Genomic DNA, 11,942 nt, shown 5'->3' on the forward strand with positions numbered 1-11,942 from the left:
AGTGTGGGGTTCGAGGAGTTTGTACAGAGAGAGCTTGTGATATATTGTCAGTAAAGTGACTCTTAAAACTTATTGCTTGTCCGGCTCATTGCTTCAACTGGCATCTAGCCTGTCACTATACTGTTCTGCATCCTGGGCATCTGCTTGCGCCAGATACAACATCCAACAAGTGGTAGCAGAGGATGGTTTCCTGGTGCTGATGGTACCTGGTGCTGATGGTTACCTGGTGCTGAGGATTACCTGGAGCGGAGGATTGCAGAAAAGCGGCAGAGAAAAGCCAGAACTGCAGACCAGCGGGAAAAACAGCAGAGAGACGGAGAAACCGAAAGCTGAGCTGAAAGCTGTGAGAGAGCCGTGGGAAAGGAAAAAACCTAACTGAAGGACAGAGGTGAGAAGCCATTGACTCAAACTGAAAAGATTTGTTACAACAATTGAAGTGCAGTTTGGTGTCAAAATACAGAGAATAAGATCAGATCAAGGAGGAGAGTTCTCAGGACACTCTTTTACTGAATACTTGGATAAAAGAGGGATAAAACAGGAGTTAACAGCCCCTTATAGTCCTCATCAGAACGGGTTAGCTGAACGCTGGAACAGGTTGCTTCAGGACTCAATAAGATCAATGCTGTGTGACTCCTCTTTAACACAAGGTTTCTGGGGAGAGTGTGTTCTGTATTCAGCTTACATTCAAAACAGAATATTCCATAAGGCCACTGGAATGTCTCCTTATCAGAAATTGTATGACAGAAAACCCAGATTAAACCATTTGATTAGGTTTGGAGCAGAATGCTGGGTACATGTTCCCAAAAATAAAAGGACAGGGAAGCTGCAAAGGAGAGCAGACAAAGGGTACATACAAAGAGGCAGCCTCTTTAAATTAATACATTCCAAGGCTCAAGTGGAACCCAGGAGGTACAAGGCCAGGAACTATACTCCCACCCCACTCTCACACACACACACCTAATGGTATGGCTGGTGATGCGTTCCAGAGGTTTTGTGCAAAGGGTAACAAGGGCAGAATTAAGATACAAAATTAACTAAATATTCTGCATAAATGTTATCTTTTTCTTTGGCAGACTTCCCTCACCCACAGTGAATTCCATTGTTCGCTAGGAGCCTTAGTTTTTCAGGGTCAGTTAGAAATACACATGCAGATACACACACACACACAAAATCACCAGACTTTCAGACCCCCTCCTTGGCAGGAGGGGGAGAGAGGAAAAAAGTCTTTTAAAACCGAGGCTTGAATCTAGTGAAAAAAGGGAAGGAGAAGGGGGGCCGAGGAACATCAGAGCTCCAACAAGTGAACAACGCTTTCAAGGAACGCATCAGAGGACTGCAGGGACAGAACCGGGGAGACTCTGGGTCTCGGTGCAAAAGCTTGAGACCAAGAGATTCCTTCCTGGTTTTGGATCAGAGCTCTTCCACATAGCTTCAGCTGTATTCAACCGCCCACTCTGGGCATAGGATAGGTAATCTCTCCTACCTGTCACTCTTAATAGCCATAGGGTCCTTGATCTTTAACTTTAAAGTTATGACTGGGTTAGGATATTAATGATTAATGCTGCCACGCACCCAAGTAATTCTGTAATGCTTTTCTACTCTTTCTCTCAATAAAAGAAAGCTTTGCTTTATTTTGGTTTGGACCTGCATTTCTTGGGGAAAATATAGATACACCATTTAGGCACATTTCAGGGCAAAGCGCTTGTTCTTATCCCTAGCAAAAGATCCCCTCCTCTCAAGGAGGTGTGTTTCATGGGACATGAGGGTGGCAAATTCACACACTCAGGTTCCGAAGAGCACGTGTCGTAACACCCTTCTGGAAATAGCCAGGACTTATGCAAGAGGACTATACAGTTCTCAGCATTCACCACACCAGTCTTATGTCACTTCTTCTCTTTAACAGAGTAGTTTATGGGAAAGGGCCACAGGTACCAATAACATGAACTATAGTATTGGCTATGGGTAACAGTTGTGTTCAGCTGAGGCATTCCAACAACTGAATACAATGAGACTAAATCACAGCTATATTTTGCTACATCAATCAGTCCTTTTAGATTCTTTAACTTTTTTTTCTTATCAGCCGTTCCCTGCTGTTCAACTCAGGTCTCAGCAAAATAACATAGCATTTTGGAGAAAAGATGCAACCCAGTAACCCAGCACTGGAGGCCAATATGGAGAAGATCTCCACAGCCACTATGTATTTCCCCTTAGCACTCAGGTAGGTAGGAACAAAGGACAACCACACACTGCAAAAGATGGACATGCTGAAGGTGATAAACTTGGCTTCATTAAAACTGTCAGGCAACTTCCTAGCTAGGAAAGCCACAGTGAAGCTTACAATGGACAGGAAGCCCATAAAACCTAGAACACAGTAGAACATGGTGACTGACCCTTCATTACATTTCAATACAGTTTCTTTAGTCATTGAGTGCTTGTCTAAATCTGGGAATGGGGGAGCAGCTGCTAACCACACTGTACAAATACTGGCTTGAATAAGGAAGCTAGCAAGGACAATGGAGTTGGCCAGTCTTTTCCCCACCCATCTCCTCATCCTGGACCCTGGCTTGGTAGCCATGAAAGCTAGAACTACTATGGTGGTTTTGGCTAATATGCAAGAAACTGCCACTGAGAAGATAATTCCAAAAGCAGTTTGTTGAAGGAAACATGTTATTTTTGCAGGTGGGCCAATGAATAGCAGAGCACAAAGAAACGAGAGCAGGAGGGAGATGAGGAGAGTGTAGGTGAGGTTCCTGTTGTTGGCTTTGATTATGGGTGTATCCTTGTGCCTCATGAATATTCTAAGTATCAAAGCTGTGATGCAAGAAAAGGATAGAGCAAATGTGGCCAGAATTATCCCCAGAGGTTCTTTGTAAGAAAGGAAGCTTGTGTCTTTTGTAAGGCATCCATCCTGGCCAATGTTTGGATAATGATCTTCTGAACACTGAAAACAGTCATCCATGTCTGGAAAGAAAATACAAATAACATGGCATGTGTATATATGTATGTATATCTCTACCCAAGCATCTGTCTATCATTTCCTTTCTTTCATGCAGCCTCTGAATTAGAGTTGCTACTTGAAAAATATCAAAGGTGAGTTTGAAGGAAGAATAGTGTAGATCTCTCTTCCGTCAATAATCTGAGTTAAGACCACATAATTCAGTGGGAGGATGGATTTTTTTAATGCATCCAGGGGCTGCAACATTTCAGTGGGTTTAAGCTGCTTTAGATACACCTAAAAATCAAATATCATCCTTTCTGCATCTGACATGGTCAAAGGTCTATGTATATTTTTTGGGGGGAGTGGGGTATTGCATTGTCCAGCCTTCACCACCCTGGTGCCTCCAATGACTCCATCTAGTTAGCACAAATTTGTTCTAGCTGGGGCTGATGGAAATTGTAGTCAAAGCCAGCTGGAGAGTACCAGGTTGGTGGACTCTGTCATTGAATTTTGACTCAATAGGCCATAAGTAGGAATGGGAGAGGAATTCATTGTGTTACCAGATCTGCATCCTGATAGCTGATTTCTGGTTTAGAACACAGTTCACCCAAGGAATTCATACTGCAAGAAATCTGTCAAGGTGACCCATGGCAGCCTTTTAATTATTTTATTCCTCTCACACAGTTAACAGCTGCTTGGAGCAAATTGCTAAATGGCTCCTTTTTTCCTGCATCCTAAAAAGAGATAATAGCTAGGTGTGCTCAGCAACCACAAGATTTGTCATGTATTTGCAGTGCTTGGAAATGTCCTGGGTTTTTTTTATTTGTATCTACTCTGTTTAATTCTGATTCAGGGTGAAATCCAACTGGTATTTACATCAGACTGAGGGGAATTGGATAGGGTGGTCCCCGGCTCAGCTGGGCTATACTTGTCTGCACTGGCAGAAGCCCCACATCCTGGCTCTGCCACGGTGGAGTCAGGACCCAGCCAGCTCAGTCAGGGATCCACCAGGGAAACCCAGCATGGCATTAGGGGAGCTGGCATAAGGCCTGAAAAGGGGGTGTTCCGGGGGCATGTCGGAGGAGGAGCTAAGGGGGGAGTTAGGCTACATTCAACTTGTGTTCAGCACATACTGCAGGTCCTGATCCATGCAAAAATTATGTAGGAGAAAAGGTTGGTTTAAGAAAAAAATTGCAATGGAAGTCACTGGAAGGGTGTTACTCCCCAGTAGGGGTATTTGTGAGAGCCAGCTTTTACGTTCTGGTCCCTGTGTGCAGCTCCCAGAGGCATCCAAATGGCATTTAGATGCTGCAGACCTTCTCGTTGGCTCCCATTTCCCCTTTTGTCGGCTTCCACTGAGTTGGATTGCTCTGCCCTTTTGTTATTTTGTTATTTAGGTTCCAATCCAATCTGTTATATCCAAAACTCTGTTTTACTCTGTTGGCTGTAATGGGAAATCTAAATCTGGCCCCAACTTGTTTTTTTTCCTCATACATGGGTGATATTTGCAAGCAACAGAGCCCTTCGAGAGTGGATTAAGCTAGCCAAATTTCAGGCAGATACATCCAGAGTTTTTCATGCTGGGAACATTTAAACTTTTTTTTTTAAAAAAAAATCTGCCATAATTGGATGCAAACTGCAGGAATTGTTACTCCTCATGAGGACATGAACCCTGACAAAATTCAGAAAAATATAGCAAAAGTTATGATTTTGGTTTGGGAAAACAAAAATCACATTCCCTATTTTTTTGAAGGGGGAGGGAGGTTATCATGTTAGGTGATTTTACTATAGTAAAGTCACAGATATTTCTTGCCACCGTTTCCTTTCCTGGGATTACAAGAGAGAAACTGTGTTTTTTAATTGCTTGTTCAGAAATATAAAGGTTGGGAAATACAGTAAGTAGGCCACCTAATAGAGTGTTTCTGCTACTTATGGCCTTCTCTCACAGCCAAAACACGGAGTGGAGTGATGACCCATGCAAAGCTTTGTTTATTGACTTCAACAGGTCTCTCTCAAATTATCATAATTAGATTGGCGTTAGAAAATTATTCACTGTGATTCAAATCTAGACGTGTCCATCAAAATTAAAGATCTCCTGACCTTTCCTTCCCTCTCCTCAGCTTGATTTCATTCCTTGGAAAAGAAAAGTTGTGGAAAAGCTGTACATTTTACTATTGTGGAGGGATACCACAACAGAGCTACCCAAAAGTTTGAGATTTCCCTGGTCTACCTCCACTTGTCTTAATAGCAAGATCTGACACATGAATGTGAGTTCTTTCCCAATCATCCTGATTCACCTTGTTATTTGGGTTATACACAGAGCAGATGCATACTGCTACAAATAACTGCTTGGAGCAGCTAAAAGTGCAACTGCATGTGTACATTGCTATTGGAGGTCGCTGATTCATTGGGTCGCCGTAAGTCGTAAGTTGTAATTGATTTGAAGGCACATAACAACAACAACGTGTGCACTTTGAAAACTGGGTCGACAAATGTCCTTGGGTCATCATATGACATTATTATTATTATTATTATTATTATTATTATTATTATTATTATTATTGATACCCTGCCCTTCCTTCCAGCAGGAGCCCAGGGCGGCAAACAGAAACACTAAAAACACTTTAAAACATCATAAAAAGACCTTAAAATACATTAAAACAAGACAACATTAAAAACAAAAAAAACTTTAAAAACATCTTTTTTAAATAAGGGTTAAAGATATATTAAAAGACATATTAGAAGCAGTTCTGACACAGATGCAGACTTGGATATGTCTCAACTTAAAAGGCTTGTTGGAAGAGGAAAGTCTTCAAAAGGCGCCAAAAAGATAGCAGAGATGGTGCCTGCCTAATATTTAAGGGGAGGGAATGCCTTTCATTGTATGGGAGTGTGGGTGAGATGGTGGCTGCTATAGATCTATGGGGGGGATTCTGTGCAAGGCAATGCATAACATCAACCCCCCCACCACATGGTGACCCAGTTTTCAAAATATACACTTGTTAGCTCTTTGGAAAGTGGTTGACCTCTTAGGAAACAAAGGGGGGGAAATCTAAAGAATAGTTGGATCTGCCCCAAGCAACTGTTAACTCTTATAGAAGGGGGTGGGGAGCAGCTGTCAAACCATTTGATAAAATATGAGTGATTCCTTTGTGGGCTGTGTGTCAGACTTTCATGTGGCTTTTGGTGGGTTTCATTTTCTAAACAGACTTCCCTCGCCCCACCAACAAAATAAAATATAATGCAGAAATGGAAATCAGAATTACAGTGCAATCTTAACCACGTCTTCTCAGAAATAAATGTTACTGAATTCATTGGGGCTTACTTCCAGGTAAGTGAGGCTAGGGTTGTATCCTTAGGCCATCCTTATCACAAGCACCCACCCCCCTACAGTTGACTGTTTCAGATGCACTCAGCATTGTAGCTGTGGAGTCAATTACTGAAGCCATTTCCAATTTGGTAACCTGCTTCAGAATTTTGGTAGAGTGGAATTAGTTCATTCTGCTCTATGCTAGAGTAGTATCAGCTTGTTCCAGACATTTCTTATCTGAGGCATTCTCATGCAACGTAGCATGACAGGAGCCCCAAAAGAAGTGGCAGCCATGTCAGCCAGAAAATCCCCCAGGGCATTCAGAAATCCAGATCTATGGACCCCCTACACACACACACACACACACACACACACACACACACACACACGCCAAGCAAAGTAACAGTATTCAGCCCAAACACTACCAGGGAGTCATCCATCCATGACAAAGGACTCACAATGAGGGTCTCAGGTCTCCACTGATGCTGTAATTTCTGGAATATGTTGGAATGACAAAATGTATATGTTGTTCTATAAGAGGGCATTCTTTCGTAGACACCACTACCACCGCTATACTGTGGGCAACACTTTGAACATTAGGGAAGTATTTTGAATTGTTTTATAAACTGATGTGAGGGAGCTAGATCATAGCTGATTAATTTGATAAGCTATCTGTTCTTACCCTTCTGGTCTGATATCTTTCCTTCTGCACATGGAAAGCAATCATAGCAGCAAAATGGCTCCCCTTCCCTCTTGGCCCTACTATAGCCTGGATAGCAGTAGTCATTACACCGTGAAAGGGGCTTTGACTGTGCAAAAATGAAAGAGAAGAGTAAGGTAAAATTCAGATTGTATACGTTGGAAAATTTATTTCAGTGTTCTTTACCCAGTTAAGAAATGGCTTAATTCTGGGATCTCACAATATCATCGAACCTAGAGAGTACTAGGTATTCAGCGGACTGCTGGAACCTGTGGAATTACTGTAATCCTTTGTTCACGTGAACAAAAATCACAAGCAAATATGTGCAATGCTTCAAGGTTCTACCATGAGTTTTTGAGCCAGTGTGGTGTAGTGGTTAAGGTGTTGGACTACGACCTGGGAGACCAGGGTTCGAATCCCCACACAGCCATGAAGCTCACTGGGTGACCTTGGGCCAGTCACTGCCTCTCAGCCTCAGAGGTAAACCGCCTCTGAATACCGCTTGCTATGAAAACCCTATTCATAGGGTCGCCATAAGTCGGGATCGACTTGAAGGCAGTCCATTTCCTTTTTTTTCATGAAGGATTAGTTGGTCAATTTCCCCCTCTTTAAAGAGGTTTATCAGTGTTGCATTCTTCTACATCTTGTGCAAGTTTTGGAAGGCTAGATGCTATTGGAAGATAGTGATTTCAGTGATCAATGAAATATTTAAGAAGGGCTGATGATTGATCTGTGGTTGTGCTTTTTGAATTATGTGGATAATCACAGGATACTGAGGAACAGCTGAAGTTAAATGCTGTACATATTAATATTAGCAAGGATCATGTCTGCAAAGTTTGGAAGGTTAATTGTAAGACTCATAAGAAGAAATTGGTTAAGAGTTTGTGGGAGCAGATGGCAATTGGTAAGCTGACAGTAACGGTAAAGAAACATAGAGCAGAGCTTGGAAAAGTTACTTTTTTTGAACTACATCTCCCATCAGCCCAATCCAGTGCCCATGCTGGCTGGGGCTGATGGGAGTTGTAGTTTTAAAAAGTAACTTTTCCAAGCTCTGACATAGAGAGTATAAAAATAGATTGAATAGGTGGAGACCAGTTGTGCAATATAGATGGGATGAGAGCAGATCAGTGGTCCCTAAACCTTTTTCCCCACAGACCACTTGAAAATTAATAGTAGTCTTGGAAGACCACTTAATGATTTTTTCTGCCTGTTGTAGCAATTGTAATGTGCTGTACTAGGTGCTGTGTGATTTCTTCATTGTATTTGTATTGCTTCTGTTATTTCTTATACAGTGTTGTATTGTATCACAACTTGCATTATCTAGACTTCAAATTGTAATACAATAAAATTCAGTATAAAAATAAAGGAAACAATGACAATGCAATTAAAATCAACATGAATATTTGATGCAGACATGCAGTGGACCACCTGACTGATACTTGCAAGCCGCTGGTGGTCCACAGACCACAGTTTGTGAATTCCTGGAGTACACTCTATGTTAATGTATTTAGTCTCTGAAAAATGTGTTTTTAGGAGAAATTAACACTAAGATGCTGGAGAATGTTCATGAGGTTTTTTTTAAAAAAAAAATTGTAAATTGCTACAGAAATGTGGAAAACTGAATTTAAGATCAGAAAAGTAAGCAACTGCGACAACCAAAACTGACAGATCTTTCAATCCCTAGCCTGAAATGGATCTTACCTTGTTGAACCTGCTGGGCCACATAATAGCATCATCATGGATGGAGAACTTCTTGCCGGGGGGAGCCTGTGGGTCCATCATTCCAACTTTGATCCTAAGAAAGGACTCATTTGGGAATGTGACCCAGTTTATTATATCATATCCAGCTACTAATTTCCCATTGTGATCAAAGGAAACCTCTTCCCCAGCAATATTGTTAAATGACACTGTTCTCAAAAAGTGGTGGAGCTAAATTAAGAGAGTGGAAATCAATTAATGAAGAGTCATAAAGCAATTCAATATGATAATAGATTGGTTCTTTGGACGATGAGGGACTAAAAGGTGTGATAAAGGAGGATAAGGAGATTGTTAGAGAGGCTAAATGAATTCTTTGCACCTTCTTCGCAGAGAAAGATATAGGGCACATCCCTATGCCTGAACTAACTTTCACAATCTGAGAAAAACAGTGGTGACAAATGACAAACTTCAACTTCTTATAGACAAAATTAAAAAATGACAAATTGCCAGGTCCAGGTGGCATCTACCTGAGACTTCTTAAACAATTGAATGTGAAATGATCTGCTAACAAAAATATGCAACTAAGGTCAGGATCAGTACCTGAGGACTGGAAAGTGGCAATGTAACACCAATTTTTAAAAAGGAACCCGGTGAGATATCTAGGAACTACAGACCAGTTAGCTTAACATCTGTCCCAAGAAAACTAGAATTAAGCACTGTCAATGATAAAATTGCCAAGTATATAGAACAAGTCTTGCTGAAGCAGAACCTTTATGGCTTCTGCAAGGGTAAGTCTTGTCTTACTAACTTATCAGAATTATTTGAGTGTGTCAACAAGCATATAAAAAGATGTGATCTAGGTGACATTGTGTACTTATATTTTAAAAAAGCTTTTGACCAAGTACCTCAGCAATGACTCCTGGCTAAGCTTTGAAGTCACAGAATAAGAGGAGAAATCCTTTTACAGATAATTAATTAGTTAAAATATAGGAAGCAGAGAGTAGAAATAGACCGTTCTCCCAATGCAGAAAGTCAAGTCAATGATCAATAGTGAGACCTGTTCTTTTTAACTTGTTCATTAAAGGTTTAGAGTTAGGGCTGAGCAGGGAGGCAGCCAAGCTTGCTGATGATACCAAATTGTTCAGGGCCATTAAAACAAAAAGTAACTGTGAACAACTCTGAAAGGATCTCTCCAAATGAATGAATAGGCAGTGAAATGGCAGCACCCCACAGTCCTAATGTTAGCAGAAGCATCTGGACAGATTTAAAATGGAAGAAACAGAAGGCCTATTGTTTAGGTGCAAAAATTCTAGCACTCCTCTAGCACACTCAGTGAAGAGCATGAGGACAGGAATAATCAGCATACTACATCTGCACCCCTACATCATTTAAATTGCCCCCAATTCATGGAAAGTGTCTGTGTGAAGAGGGATCCTCCTGTATCTTTTGAAACACTGAAATAAGATGGTTCCCCTCTTCACATCGTTATCCTCCACAAGCTGAATTGTAATTCCTGCTACACACAGTCAGCCCTTTATAATGTCAAGCAACTACTGCTGAATGCCTAGATATGATGAGCTGCATTGGCTGGATTAGAGTATTACCTGCCATGGCTGTTGATTTAGAAGCTCCGACCTTACTCTGTCTACTCTGTCTCTGAATTTGGAAGAATGCAAAGCGTGTGCCACAGCATAGACTGCATTGTAGACACTGTAGCTATGGCCAGTCATGCTCATTTCAAAAACAGACTCAGGAAGGGTCTCCAGTTTCTCCTGCCCAGTGCAGAATCCCCTTTGTTTTTTGTCTAAAGAAGGATGGGGGAAAGAACAGTTAAATGCCTTTTCCCAGAAGACTCTGATAAAGCCATCATCTTTTTCCAAGGTAGGGTTTCTCATCTGGAGAAATTTCTGGAATCCTAGCAGATCCTTTGAGTGACTTGAAAAGGATAGAGCACCATGGAGGAAAGTTATGTCCCAGCCTCTTTGAAAGGGAAATGATGTGAAGTCCATCTGGGCTGTCATAATCCAGACTTTTGCCTTGGTTTGCACTGATGTACCCTCTGTTTCTGCAGCCTGGGGTAGCATTCTCATTGCCATAATGGTATGAATTTCACCGTTCACGACCACAACATTGGTTGTGCTTCCCATAATAACACTAACTGCTTTAAAACCTTCCGTCACCATTTCAAAAACTTCACTGGAAAAAGTGGGTTTGGGAACCCTTTCTATAAAATCAAAGCAGATTCCTCCGTGGGAAAACATGGGAAGAACATTCTGTACAAATTTCTCTCCAGTGTCATCGTTGAGACAAATCACCCCAATCCACATCCAGCTGAAATGCAGCAGGAGCTGGAGAATCCCATCATACTGATGGGTCCCATCTGGGAACATCCAGTGGAAGAAAACCCTTTGGATGCTATTGTCCATCATGAGAGAAGAGCCATAGATGACCTAAAGACACACACACAAAAGGACACCGGATGGTGATAAGTGGAACCTAGATTTTAATTTTTATTCAGTTAGTTTTTTATGAACCGGGGGGGGGATTCGAAATCGTCTTTATTTCTCTTAATGAAATGGAATGATAAAGGTTCTGTTTTGGAAAACTTGTTGATATACGTGACTTTGCATTATCATATCAAACATGCAGTTAGGCACAAGCAGTGGAAATTTGTTGAAGATGTGGGCAGGCACAGATAGCCCTGCATGCTTTTCTAATGCTGAGCAGATGCCTGCTGCTCAGGACCCAACAGAATTAAGGTAAATCCACAGCAAGGCTTAGAGGGTATTATATCCTTCCCTTCCAAGACTCAGAAGCACACAGACACACACAATCATGTACATTTACAATATCTCAGCCAGAAGGGACATAGTACACATCAAGTGTGAATGGTTTGTCAATTTCCCATGCTCCATCTACACAACTTACCTGTGGCAACTTGTACATACACAGAACATTTGCCATATGTGAACAGAACTCACAGTTTGGTCCCCCAATGACTGCTAGTGGAGAGTTCTCAGCATCACACTTGTAGTTAGGGATGAGTCTTCCCCGTCTAGAGAGAAGTTTGAGGGAGGCAAGATAGGTCCACCTTGCACTGAGATGGTCATCATAGATGTGGAAGCCCAGGGTGACATTGGATATGATTTTGGGATTTTCATTTATCTCCTTTATAGCAAATGCCAAGGCCACAATGTGCTGGTAGAGCTGAGTCATTACCCTGAATTAAGAGAGCTACATGCTGCATAAGACTGCATCTTCATCAGATCATAACATTCACTCCACTTCCATTGGAA

The 11,942-nt window shown here is 41.6% G+C and overlaps 1 protein-coding gene across 1 annotated transcript; it reads right to left on the reverse strand.

Moving 5' to 3' along the window:
- Window positions 1-2,059: 2,059 nt before the first annotated feature.
- LOC133367012 (vomeronasal type-2 receptor 26-like) lies at window positions 2,060-11,084 on the reverse strand. The gene is made up of 4 exons (XM_061590613.1): window positions 10,251-11,084; window positions 8,650-8,877; window positions 6,931-7,057; window positions 2,060-2,961 (listed from the first exon to the last, which is right to left on the reverse strand). The coding sequence occupies exons 1-4, from the start codon at window positions 11,073-11,075 to the stop codon at window positions 2,060-2,062; spliced, it is 2,082 nt and encodes a 693-aa protein (XP_061446597.1). The 5' UTR covers window positions 11,076-11,084.
- Between the last annotated feature and the right edge of the window lie 858 nt (window positions 11,085-11,942).

Source organism: Rhineura floridana, chromosome 11 (assembly GCF_030035675.1).
Source record: "Rhineura floridana isolate rRhiFlo1 chromosome 11, rRhiFlo1.hap2, whole genome shotgun sequence".
Classification (NCBI taxonomy): domain Eukaryota; kingdom Metazoa; phylum Chordata; class Lepidosauria; order Squamata; family Rhineuridae; genus Rhineura; species Rhineura floridana.

Coding starts and splice junctions, on each gene's coding strand:
- LOC133367012 (XM_061590613.1), bottom strand. CDS start 11,075: ATGATGGACAATAGCATCCAAAGGGTTTTCTTCCACTGGATGTTCCCA. Junction 8,878..10,250: donor TAAATCAACAGCCATGGCAG/GTAATACTCTAA, acceptor CTCTTAATTTAG/CTCCACCACTTTTTGAGAAC. Junction 7,058..8,649: donor GGCCCAGCAGGTTCAACAAG/GTAAGATCCATT, acceptor ATTTTTGCACAG/TCAAAGCCCCTTTCACGGTG.